This window comes from Necator americanus, chromosome X, assembly GCF_031761385.1.
Source record: "Necator americanus strain Aroian chromosome X, whole genome shotgun sequence".
In the NCBI taxonomy this organism is placed as follows: domain Eukaryota; kingdom Metazoa; phylum Nematoda; class Chromadorea; order Rhabditida; family Ancylostomatidae; genus Necator; species Necator americanus.
Window position 1 is genome coordinate 28,621,705 of NC_087376.1, and position 14,028 is coordinate 28,635,732.

A 14,028-nucleotide genomic window follows, 5' to 3' on the forward strand; every position below is an offset into this window, starting at 1 on the left:
AGAAGGGAAATATGCACTTCTCTGTGCAGCTCCGGTATGACCACATCCAATACCCAGAAATCATAATAATTTCAGAAAAGAAATTCTACTTTCGCTACATTTTTTCGAATATTCTTCGAATATTTTGAAAGACACAACACGTATCAGACTAAATAATTAGGACATCACCCTACTTTTTTAAACAACAATCTTAGTCCTTCTCTAACGCATGTAATTTAATTTTTATATAATGATTATTCTCCGAATCAGCATAATGATAGAGTGGAAAAACTATACGAGGTTTCGGTGTTCTGAATATCCGTGACTTGACAGGATTTTAGAGGAGTTATTGAAAAATAAACAAAAAAAAGCGAACAAATGTCAAATTATGTCAAATTTTACGTCTTCGTTCACAAGTGTTATGAGGAAAAAAAAAACGCTCGAAAAAGTTAGGAAACAGTGATGTGCAAGCGTCTTTTATCTCCACCATCTTCATATTATCGACAAACGACACACAAAAACTCACTTCAGGACACAAAGTCATAGAAGTTCACGAATTTTTCTCACCTCTATCGATGGAAGCAGCGTTAGCGTTGAAAAGGTTGCTTTTTTTTGCGTGATACAATTACCCCTCCACGTATTGAGATCTGTCCTGAACAACTTGCGCCTTAGTTTTTTTTTCCGGTGGACGTCATTCGAATTCTGGTCAAGTGAAGAAATGGATGAGTTGTTGTCTTCTCCGGATGCATTAATTTCAGTTGTAAACATTTCTTTTTTTGCATATAATTTCTTGTTTGGTTCTGGATGGCATTATGAAACACGGAAGTTATTGAGAACATGATAGCCGCCCCTTCGCGGCCAGCATCTCTCTAAGTTTTCGCGGTCATATGTCACTCGAAAACCTAATTGCTAAAAAATTTTTACTTCTACATCTCAAAGTGGATCTGAATTCACTTTGAAGTAAAATTTGACTATTTGGCAAAATCAGCAAAATTAATAGAATTGTTAATCGGTAAAATTAGGTTTTTTTTTTCGAATCCCTAAGCTAACTCCACTACGGTGTACGTATCCATTCCTGGTCTCAGATCTCGTAAGGTATGGTAAAACCAGTGCGTGTGTTCCTTGTTCATTACGGGAAGCGCAAAGCCAAAAAGCTATTTTCCTCTCGTCGGTTCCTCATCGTTCCGTGTTCTCGTCGTTGCACATTCCCTGCCAGAGGCAGCCTAATCACTCAGGATTCATTCATTTGTGAGTTCATGCGCCTCATACATATTGCGAGGAGTGTGTGGTTCCATCACTTTTATTTTTCAATCATTTTCAATTCTCCTATTGTTACACGTTTTTTTCATTTCTTTTTCATTTCTAACAATGTGATGAGCATACTTCAGCAAACCTCACTCGTAAGTACTTCCACAATTGTGGTTCTTATTAGCATCTCAAGGATTTTCCATTTTTAGCGCAATCAAATTTCAGGGAGGTGTGTAGAAGCGGTAGAAGTGTCACTCTTTCTCATTTATTCAGCTTCCAGAAAAAAGGAAACCCCTTTTTTTGCATTTATTCTCTTTTAATTATTATTTGAATCCTGCCCTCTCCAAATTCCCTTCGAGGACCACTTTATCCAATTTGCTATCGTCATTCTTATTATTGGGTGAACAATGGACTATCGTTGTCCTTTAAAACTTTCAATCCTCAAGGAACATTTCATTTTTGAAGGTTTAGTTGCTGAGCTTGCACTTTTAAACAATTCCTGCGAAAGAGAAATTCGTCTTCACACTGAAACAGGAGACTAAGGACTAAGAACGTTTCTATAATTTATACAAAAAGAACATAACTCCATCAGTTTTAGCTTGTGAGAGTAATTTAAAGTTTAGTGGTATGTTTCTGGATTCTATTCTGGAGAATGCTTTTGAACAAATGCTTTTCTTCCAGTTCTTCAAATAATGAACACTTTTCTCAGGAGAGCAATAACTCAGCAGTACACATTACTCTTTCAAATAGGCAGCATCAACGAAATAACGATTCGTCCGAATTGTTCCGGAAGAATTCCTAATATCGTCACACTAAGATTATTTCCGTCGTATTCGTTAGACATATAATACATGTGTAAATATCAGTGTAGCTATAATGGACTCATACGGATATATTTTCATTTCAAAACAACAATATGCAAGGATCGTTGCCATAACGCTCTTTATACGAAAATCCTGCAACATTTTCGCTCTTTTTTACCTTCATGGATCTGCTATACCTCCTCTTTGTTTAAAGTTTTTAGCAAAGAATAAAATTCTCTCCTCTTGTCCTAAACTCATTATTATAAAATGCAACTTGTGACGTTTTCTGGAAATGAAATTAGCATGGAGAATGAAATAAAACCATTACACTTGCATTCATAAAGCAACAATGAATGATTCAGTGAATGATGTTTGTGTTACTTAGTAATGTTCCACGTTTTGTCTCTGGAAAATGTGCAACCTGGAAGGTGTAGAATCTAGAAAAAATGAGAATAAATATGTTAGTTGGAGAGACCATAAGAAATGTTGTTTTTGTATTTTAATTGCAGTTTAAGCAGATGTGTAGGGGATGTTTTGGGAGAGCTACAACACCGGTAACAATTTAAAATAAATAAAAAAGCTAATGAATAAGCGAGAAGAGTTATATAAAGTCGAAAAAATTGTTTTTGGAAGACGGATGATTTTGAATACCATTGTTTATTAAAAGAAGATATGTTTACCTGAACAGTTACAACTGAAAAATTGTTTTTTCTAGTTGCACAGTTTAAGGGAACGTTTCCTTTCTTCAATCAATTGTGCGAGGATTTTTCGAAATTTGCTTCAATATGCTCCAAACTACTGATACATATCTTCAAATATATACGTTTTTGGATAGTGGGCTGTTTTTTTTTTCGAGGAATTGGCGACACTGCTTTGATCCTGGACACTGCATGATTTACCACCTGAATTTTGCGCGTAAGTCAATCTTCTTGCTGCACACAGATGAATGCTTCTCTTTTATTCTCTTGGTTCATCTTGGATGAAGAACAGCTTCAGTCAAAACTATCCCGAGAAGCTATATTTCTAGGAATTCATATCTTTGTGACGTAGATATAAGCCATATGGATATTGTGGAAGAAAAAACTGAAGTTCCTCTGGTCTTTTTACTACCTAATGTATTGTAACCTACAGTGCACTGGTTGTAAAAAACTCATTTGTGGTAGAATTTGAATTAAGTTGGACTTTTCTACTTTTTATGTCTACATCTATTGTAATAAATAGTTTTAAAACGACACGTATTCACCATAAGGATAAAGAAAATCCGGCCAACTAGTTCTTAAAATTAATAATAATGCTACACTTGTTTTGAACGTATGGAATCTGGCGTTCAGGGAATACATTTAAATCCGTAGAATTGGATAAAGCTTTGTGAAGATGTCTAACAAAGACAGCAATTAGGTAATGTTGATCTACTTGAGCATCCTTCTTAATAACAACGTTCTTCAAGCGAGAACAAATATATGTTATTACGTTTTTGAATAAAAATTTAAGCACTAAAGTACATTCAAGTGAATGACACTAACAATCATTTTACTTATCTGATACATTAATTTTAAAAAGTAAAACTAATTAAGCAGCGTAGTTTTTGCAGTTTAAAACTTTTACAGCTCAACTATATGTTTACGGGTGATATTAAAAACTCTAGTTTAAAAGGCGAAGGAAAATTTGCATGGATCTTACTTAACTATATGGAAAGATCTCAAAAATTTGAGATATATGGGCGAATGAAACTAATTTAGTATTTGATACCTTATTTTTTTAATATTTACTCTAGTGTTTCATCCAGACATATGTACTGAGTACTGTAATGTAATCCAGTATGGCCAATTTAGTACATCAACCATACATTTTTACAAAGGTTTCAAGTTTCTTTATAGTGAAAAATTTATCTGTCCACTCCAAAATTCTATCGTAAATAAACAACTGAAGCTTTCTTCTCGCTTTAGCTGATTTTCCATAAAAGAAAAACGTTAAGATTTGGATAAAGCTAGGAATAAGAGCTTGTAGTGCTCTGCGATTTCCACTCAACGGTTATTTTTATGGTTTAGTAGAGCGTGAAAAGAATAACTCATTTGTAGCCGATTCCACGTGGTTGAACAATCACTGATGGTCAACCTACGCTTACCAAATGACTGGGCAACATCGTCATTAAGTGTCTTATCCAGGAGAAAAAAGAAACCAGTTCGTTCGTGTGTTCACGTGATAATTCTAGAACAGTAAATCCATTGCATTTACCTACGGGTATAGTTTTTATGTTGTTTCTGCTTGTTAACGTGATTTTAAATAATGTGATAAAATTCTATGTGGGAGAATATTATGTAAGAGAATTATATTTTTCCTGTTTTATGTATTATGGTGTGCTTCTAGATTATTTTGTAGAAAATATAAATTGTACTCATTTAATGCAGAAAGAATGTGATTAGACGTGCTATTTTTTCTGGAGAATTACGTGAGAACTACAGTATCTTCAATTTTGTATCGGAATTGTTCATATCTCCACCTATTCATCATTCCCACACTTTTGTTTTTGAATTTATTTCACATACATAGAGAAATACGTTTTGCAACACTAATCTTTCGAAAGGATCTAAAATCCTCCAAAACGATCATAAATATCAACTTGATGCATCCATAACGTTATAGCGTTTAGGATTGTTTTCTAATTTTTACGAATGATGTATTTTTAGGAGTCAACGCTAGTGTCCAAAGCATGGACTACGCATATATATATATATATATATATATATATATCTACTATACTGCAAGTTTTTTGATTTTAAGTTCTTAATTCTTTAAAAAGCCAACATTTCAAGATAGTTTGTTCAACAGAGAAGAGGTGTATTTTCGTTCAAATATATTATTCCGCATTTCTCTGGACTCTTCCGTTGACGTTTATAGTTCTTTGAAATGAAGAACATCTTTGAATGCTCTATCCTTATAGACTCATATTATAAACTACAAGAGTTTTATTCGAAAAAAAAAACATCACTATAGTGGTTCATCATGCAGAACTAGCTGCAATGATATCAGTCTCCTTTTTTTCCCGGCAAGGTTTATGGGAAAACTTTGGTGGTAGAGGTTGAGTTATGCTAATCTTCTAAAGTGCTGCTCGAATCATTCACTTTTATTCTTATGAAGTCATACATAAAACACATTTCTCTAAGTTTATAGTTCTTTGAAATGAAGAACATCTTCGAATGCTCTATCCTTATAGGGTCATCTTATAAACTACAAGAGTTTTATTGGAAAAAAACATCTTCAGGACCGGAAATAAATTATTCCTTAAAAACGTTGCTCTCATATAAAATCATCTTCCCATAAACGCCTATGTGTGTAAACAATAGTCATTGTAATATTAGAACTTCCTTGCAATTGTTACTATTGCGGTTGATACGACAAAGTTGCGATAAAAGTGCTATTCAGCGTTGATAAACAAAAAAAAAAAATGTTGTTTTTCTTCATGTTCAAAGATCTTCTCAGAGAGATTCTGCATTTTTTTTACTATTCCTGTTGCTAATCTGCAGCTATTAACTTAGCTTATCAAGCTGTAACCTCAATAAAAATTTTATTTTCTTCTGTGTTACATTGTTTTTGTTATTATTGGATTTCAATACGTCAACTTTATTCGTTCTCGTAGTCGGATTATAGTTGTGTTTGCAGTTTACTTTCGATACATGTCGTACCGAACATATTTTTAGGATTCTTCAATCAGATTTTCCTTATTTACTGTGGCAAAAACAAATACGGGTTTGTGATGGATTTGCTACAGACAAACTCTTCTTTATTCTATACAGGTAACAGTTTATTTTCTTGAGAATTAAGTAGTACGTTTATTTCTGTTTATCTCTTTTTTACTGTCCTATCTCTTAATATTTATTATTTGCCGTATTTTAGATGGAATCATGTGGCGACATCCACTTTTGGCTGCTTTATTGGCAACTTTCTGTCTGCTTACTGTTGCTGGTAATTGTCTCGTAGTTATTGCTGTATGCACAAAAAAGTACCTACGCAATCCTACGGGGTACGTGAGACATTTTTGCCTTTTTTCATCGATACAGTACTCTGTAATTAGTTGTAGTGCTATAACGAACATTGCTCAACTACTGAACATTCATTCTAAGTAATTATTTAAAAATATCAGTATGTTATACTCGTATCCCTGATGTATATGCAAAAATATTGATTTTTTTCTCGAAGAGACACAGGAATTACACTTCACTTTGAAAAAAAAAACGATAATAGGAGTCCTCAGCAAAAAAAAAAGAGGACGCTCAATTTATTTCAGTGAAGCATGTAGTACAATTGTACTTGCACCAAGAAACGCTAACAATCCAGAAAATACGTGCTAGTAAACCAAATTTAACGATTTTTCTTTAAAAAACCGCAAACCTTACAAAGAAAACGAACAAATAGAGTGTTTAGAGTTTTTAAAAACGCTCTAAAAACTAATTTTTTATGTTTCTTTTGTACAATTTTGAAATTTCCATCATGTAGAAATCGCTGAAAACGTTCATATCGATCGTGTTATTAGCAAATATATTAAAGAATTTTCGAACATTTCCATTTATTCCCACTGCAGCAACCGTAGTTACCTCAACGTAAACGTGTTAACTTTTCAGATATCTCATTATATCGCTAGCGATTGCCGACTTAATCGTAGGATTAGTGGTGATGCCGTTGAACTCCTTGTTCGAAATGACAAACCATGAATGGTTGTTAGGTTAGTTTCTTTGGAATTCTTAGTAAAAAAAGCTAAAAATATTTGAAACTAGAAAAGTTTTACATGACAACCACGAATAAGTCCGAAACGAAGTTATTACATATTTTTAAACATATATTATTCCTTGGGCGATTGTGACGCAGTCGGTTAGAGTTCCGTTGTAGCCGCACGATCGGAGGTTCGAATCCGCCCTAGTGCTCACCAAGCCTTTCATCCCTCCGGGGTCGATAAATTGGTACCAGACTTGTCTGGGAGGATAAAAACACTGACTTGACACATCGGTTAGTCACCGCAAGTCATTGTATAGGACAATCACACGTTCGTGAACCTCAAACGATTCTGAATTGAAGTGAACGTGGGGGGGCATCCCAAACGGATTGATTAACGCCAGAAACTTTATCCTTTATTTATCTATGCATACGATATATTATATTATATGTATTGTGATAGGTTTAACGAGAGATAGTGTTTCCCTCATATACCGTATTTCACGATGGGCTACATGTCACAGATGTAGAGGATGAAAATGGACATAACCATCATGGAGAAATACTACTAATTATAAGTGCTAATATTGGTGTATTCGGGGATGATGGCGGCGCAGTTGGCAAGAGGTTCCGCTGTGACTGTATGCTCAAAGGTTCGAATCCGCCCAAGTGCTCACCGAGTTTTTCCTTCCTCTGGGTCGATAAATTGGTACCAAACTTGTCTGCGAGGATAAAACCACTGACCTGACACATCGGCTACCCACCGCAAGTCCAGGCTTGACGCTTGAGGTTCGTAAACCTCAAGCGACTCTTAATTGAAGTGAACGCGTTGGCGCATCGCAAGCAGATTGAGTAACGCTGGGAACTTTATTTTTTATCCTAATTATATTAAAATTAGATTAGAATTATGTATAAATATATAGCCGTATCAAGTATATTATTGCATTTCATAAGAATTATTAGAAATTTTAATTCACTTAGTTGGGTTCAAGTTGGAAATCTGGATGGGCACTTATTAGAATATCAAGACGATGGCTTAAACTGTTCTAGCCCTTCTTCAGGATCTAATGAATTCATGGATCTCACTTATTTTGGGTGCATCTCAGCATTAATTTAATAGGAAAAAATTCAGACAGTAAGCAGGAAATAATTCATGGCACTTGAATGGATTAGGAGTTTAGGTGAATAAATTAAGAGAGTTTAATTGAATTTTTGCAGAAAAAAATGTTGAATGAAGCGATGAATTCTTCAACTCATAGTTCTATCCGGAATCATTAAACATATCCGTAAAAAGTGTACTGATGATAAATATAGACCATTATCACGAAAAAAATATTGCAAACATTTGAATTTTTCCTTTTCTAAGGTGTAGTTTTTCGGTTACATGCATTTATGTGCTGACTTTTTTTTTCTGCTGTTGAGAATTTAAATTTCTGTAAGGAAATAAATATATTTTCAGGATTAACCATGTGTGATTTATTTCATGCTTTGGATATTCTAGCATCTACAAGTTCCATATGGAATCTATGTGTCATAAGTCTTGATCGGTACGTTTACTGGTATATCACAAACAAAAACAATAAAAAAACAAATAAAATTAAACAGTCACTCACACATAACTCTTTCAAAAAAATCCTCTTCAAAAAAAAATCAAAAAAAATTTTCCAGATATATGGCCGGTAAGGATCCGATAGGATATCGTGACAAGGTCTCAAAGCGTCGTATACTTATGGCGATTTGTTGTGTATGGATGGTTTCGGCTTGTTTATCTTTTCCAGCCATATTATGGTGGCGAAGCACTTCACCTCATCTGTATAAGTACAAGGTTAACCTCACAAAAAATTACTATTATCGAAAAAATGGCTCCAATATGTAGATTCTGATGGTCTCCTGAAAAAATTTCCTAATGCAAAATTCAGAATTTCTTGAAAATACTGATGATAGAAGCCTTGAATTAATCTATGGAAAGGCATGAAATATTTGAAGAAAATTTTTCAGAACAAGTGCCTATTCACAGACAGCGCTATGTATGTTGGATTCTCCTCGCTTGTTTCATTTTATATTCCTCTTTGTTTAATTCTTTTTGCCTACGGCAAAGTATTCATTATTGCAACTCGACATTCTCGTGGAATGCGTATGGGCATTAAAAAGGTACGAATATATTGTGTAAAAGAAATATTTTATCCAAAAAAGTAAAACACTCTATGAAATCGATGTATGAAATTAAAATAAAAGTGCTTTTTGCGCAAATCTTAGAAAAAAAAAGTACATCCTCAATGAGGTGAAGGTCCATGTTTCATGTCGTTCTTGACCTCACAAGTTCTAGATGCAATTGTAGTCGAAATGGGGGACGCTGTTAGTGGTTAAGGACTGGAAAATCGTACCGTGAAAAATCTGTGCATCATGGACACGGATCGGGGAAAAACATAACAATTTTTTTGCAGAAAAGAGAAGAGAAGACATGAAATATTCATGATTTTCTCTTCTATATTGTCACATTTTTCTTTCAATTACGTCGTACCATTGCGAATTTGCTGATGCTTGCTTTACGTGCTTTTCTCTCCATTTCGCTGAGCTCTCGTTTTTTTGTCTTCTGTCTCGGAGTAATGAGTTATTTTTTTTCTACTATTTTAGTGATAATGAAATTAATTACAAAGACACTGTAGAGATCCCCACGCTCCTTTTTCTCTACCTATTTTTGCATTGACGCAGGAAAACACTTTCCTACGGGAATAAAATTTTAATTAAGTGGAGTGCTTCGTCATAAAGTCCATTACAAAATACACAGCTTCGAGCCGTTACGCTGAAATTCTTTTGAACTGCTTGCAAGCGGGGGGGGGGGGGGGGGAAGCAGACGCTCAGTAGACTTGGGATGAAAGCAGAAAAAATAATTTCAGGGGAAAAAACCCTATTAAATTGTATAAAGTGGATTTTTTCAGTGAAAATGCACTATGGTTTGGTATCTGAAAATTTCCAGACACGAGGAAAAAAACTTTTGTAGTATCCATTATCCTGAAACAAATATAGAAAAAAATTACAGGTAAAATATACAAATGGAAGAAAAACGCAGACAGATTCGGAGAGTGTGATGTCAAGTGAAGCTGAGCCAACATTACGAATTCACTTTGGACGAGGTCGAAAAATGAGCACTAGCCTTAGGCATTCGAAAAATAATCACGAAACAACACGACTTTTACTTAAACAGGTAATAATTCCTAAAAATCTAACAACAAATCTTCTACAAATACTCGCTATGTCCGCTACTGTGCTATCCGTACCAGTATGATCCAGTTATTTCGTATTTCGTTATTCTGTTCAGGTTTCGTGCAAAAGTTTAAATGAACGTGGTGAACATGCTTTAATCAGTGCACGTTCTCCATTGTTACGAACGGAATCCACCAATAATACTAAGGCGTCCGTTTTTCGAGTTCGTGCTGCTGGAGTGCCAACATTTCGATCGAGCACATTGAGCGTGGAGTCACCAGTAGGTTTTTTGGTTGTTACATGTATTTTCTGGATCATATTTCCTGCAAAATTCACTACCGTTAATACAACGGTGAATACAACAATCTATAATAAATGACCAGCGAACATGTATCTATGGAATTTCAAAATTAGTAATATCTTTAAGCGGAAATATAACCATATTTATCCCTCACCTTTCTTTTCACTCGAACATTCGACAGCAAATTTATTTGTCAGAAATTTTTTCCCGCACATTTCATTATAATCTATGTGTGAAATGACATAAGATGTTTAAAATATGTATAATCTCCGTAATCCAGGAGCTGTCCACTGAAATTCTCTTAACGCAGAACTTTCCATTTCTTGAGAAATTCCTAGGGATTTGAAAAATAGTAATGATATGGTCATCATCGCTCTGAGCAGTTTTTATTTCCATTAGAATTTATTGCTTCTTCAATGATCGTTGTGATTAGGTGATAGAAAAGATGATAGAGGAAGAATTTTATTATTTTTTTTAACTGAAATTGTTGATATCAACCAGTGATCAACTAAATCTTTTTCAAATTTCGTTTTTTAGGGAAAAAACATTTTCAAATAACTCTGTTTATATTTTAATGCCTTATAAGTTTATTTTTTAAGCAAACTCAACGTGAAGAAGCCAGTGAGATCTCTTCTGTTAGTTCACCACAAACAGGACGACGAAAATTAAATGTTAGAGAGAAATCACGACAAATGGTGAAATACGTGCATGAACAACGTGCAGCACGTACATTATCCATTGTGGTTGGAGCGTTTATCATATGTTGGACACCGTTCTTCGTTTTTTCACCGTTAACAGTGCTATGTGATTCGGTTAGTTTTATTAATTATATAAAAATTAGTGTCTTTTTTTCGTGAAAGACATTTTAAATCCTTGAGGCAACACTAACAGTTGGAGTTAACATTTGAACTGTATTAGTGACCAAGATACAGAACCACTCAGTTTTTTTTTCACACTTTTAAAACTGGGGCGCATATAAAATAGTTTTAAAGTAACAATTATGCCCTATTATATCGTGGATTTAAATATTATATATATATATATATATATATATATATATATAATATTATAATACTATATGTTATACTACATATTATTATATTTGAACAAGGAGACGATTGCAGTAAACTTATAAATATAGGATTTTGTAGAATTTAACGAGAAATATCCTTTCCAAGATAATATTTTGAGCAAAATAGTGTATCAATTCGGATGATCCATGTCCAGTATTCTCTCCTACAACTACATGCCACCCATTCCTAACCCTCCTCTATTTTCATTTTTTTCTTCAGGTTTTCCTCAAAACTCCCACTTTTATTGGAAATGTTGCTCACATCGGCACTTTCTATTCATTTTACTTTTTATGTCATTAAATGAGAGGTTTAGTTGTTCATAGAAATGTGGAATATTGACAATTTTTAGTTCCTCAATGAAACTAAATTATAAAGACCATTTACCTAGGCTTATATTATATCTATCCCGCCAATGAAATTAAAAATAATGGTTGTTAATCTATTTCCGGCTTTCCGCATCTCAGTATCGCTTCTCAATTTGAGGTCCTGGAATTCCACCTGTGATTTCTCGCTTTATCCGAATCTTTCAAGATTCCCATAATTGAGTCGTGATTCTTTTGAATGACTGAGAATCATGTCATCATCTTTTCTTCCAGAAAGGCTTCGCTACTGTGCGAGTTGTAAAGGAGATTTTGGTAGTTGACGTTCCAATAGCCCAATAATTTATTAAAACATTTCACAGAGATTGCTACGGTATTTTTCCTAACGAAAAAACCCTGAAAAATAGTTGCTGAGAAGATTTCGAGTTATTTATCAGGAAATTTTTTCCTCGAAAGATAGGGTCTCGTATAATCATAATATTGCGGTAGATGAATGTTTTTTTCACATCGGATACTAATGCTTTACTAATATAATACTTTACTTCAAAAAACAGTTATGATTCCTAGAAAGAAGTAGTTAGTTGTGAGGAAAATAACAAGAGGTTTTTTTTAACGGACATTTCAAATACATTCCTCATTTGGAAGCCTGTTAACTGGGAGCATTTTTCAAAGCGGCTACCTCCGAAGGCAATGTTATGTTTCAGAATATACTGAATGTTCGAAAGATACAAGAAAGAACCATACTATCGATTACTGTAAAACTTTTGTCCAGTAATACTCCATTCCAAAAACACTTTTCCCCCAAACAAGAACTGTCTCGCAGAATGATGTCATCCGGATGGCAATATTGTCCAGAAATTCACTTGATTGTCTTCCCTTATTGCTCTTTTTCCAACGGAAAATTTTGTTTATCTAAGTTTCGCTGTCTACGGAATTATGCTCTCAATATATGCAAATATAATGTAAGCTTTCTCAACCTCCGCACGATTTATCTTCTCAGGATTAATCCTCGAACTTAAAAATAACTCTTTTGTTTCATACATCAGGTCTCTCCTTCTCTAATACTCTTCATCATGAAATCTTCATTGGGAGTGAAATGAACAACATTTTAGGTTTTTGATAAGGATAATTAATTTCAGAATTATTCACCTTCTTTTGACTATTCTTCCAATTTGTACCTCTCCCCTTAGAGGTTTAGTTGTTGTTTCGCTGATGATTGCGTCGAGCAGTCTTTCACAAGTCCAAGAACTTTAAAATGTCTAAGATCCTCTAAAACAAAATGTATTAAATCTTCCTGTCATTTCCAATCGTGCGATCTGTTCGGGTAAATTCATGTAGTTAGTTTTCAAAGGAGTGGGATTGCATTAAGGGATTCAAGATTGCTGTCCCATTCACTTATTCCAAACATTTGCTGATTTTTATTTCAGGATTCAAATGAAAATTCATTTAAAACGTGAACAAACTATTACTTTGCGTCATTAGACTTCTTACTTCCCGAATTTAACGCAACGTAATCTTTTTTGTTCCGGAAGTGCAAAATGTTGGATACGTGGGCGACGTGTTTGAGAGATGAAATGAGGTCTAAAAAATGAAAAGAAGAGACTACTCGAACGCTTAGGAGAACAATTCATTAGAGGATGTTTTCAAGGACGAAGACGGCGATTGAAAGTGTGCATAAAGTTCACTGTAAAGTGCGAAACTTTTGCACACTTCCTGTACGTGGGCGGTTGTCCTAGAAATCCATATTATTGCTATATACGGCTATGCGAAAAAATCATTGAATTTTTGAAATATTTATATAATCTTGGAAGAGGAAGATCAGATATGATGGAAGTAGCCCACAGAAATCCTCAACGAATTAATCACTTTAGAAGGAAACTTTAATCCCGCAATTAGGGAAAATGAAAAAAAAAATAGGAAAAGAGCCGTTCTTCATAACTTATGAGTTTTAAGTCAAGCCGTTAGGTTGGACCATTGTTAAATCTTATTTTAAACCTATAATTCATTATTCTATTTAAAATCTCAATTTTCAGTGTTTCGTTGACAAGGAAACGATCTTCACGATAGTGACATGGGCAGGACATCTAAATTCAATGCTTAATCCATTGATTTACTCCAGATTTTCTCGGGATTTCCGTCGTGCATTCAAACAGATTCTCACATGTCAACGTGAACAAAAAGTGAAGACAGCGTTTAAGACACCTCTATCACTCGTATTCACTCAGCTCATATCTGTCACACAAATGTGGGATCAGACACAAAATACTCAAGTGGAATAATTACTTGTGTATTATTAATTATGTACAAAGCGGAAAATATAGTAGTATTTAAGTGGATGGCTCTTTTTGTTTGTTTGTGAAATAATTTTCACTTCTTTATGCGGTTAGTGTTAC

At 34.1% G+C, this 14,028-nt stretch overlaps 1 protein-coding gene across 2 annotated transcripts; it reads left to right on the forward strand.

Moving 5' to 3' along the window:
* Positions 1-1,076: 1,076 nt before the first annotated feature.
* RB195_025801 (uncharacterized protein) lies at positions 1,077-13,914 on the forward strand (the record flags this gene model as incomplete). 2 transcript variants are annotated; one of them, XM_064214096.1, is made up of 11 exons in its annotated part: positions 1,077-1,227; positions 5,925-6,051; positions 6,650-6,750; positions 7,262-7,390; positions 8,197-8,284; positions 8,406-8,562; positions 8,736-8,888; positions 9,778-9,942; positions 10,057-10,221; positions 10,842-11,054; positions 13,669-13,914. In XM_064214096.1, 11 exons carry the CDS (start codon positions 1,077-1,079, stop codon positions 13,912-13,914), a joined length of 1,695 nt encoding a protein of 564 aa, XP_064069977.1. The 2 variants fall into 2 exon arrangements, with proteins under 2 accessions (XP_064069977.1, XP_064069978.1); XM_064214097.1 differs by lacking the exons at positions 1,077-1,227; positions 5,925-6,051; positions 6,650-6,750; ... (1 more) ...; positions 8,197-8,284; positions 8,406-8,562 and having other exon boundaries at positions 8,763-8,888.
* Positions 13,915-14,028: the final 114 nt, after the last annotated feature.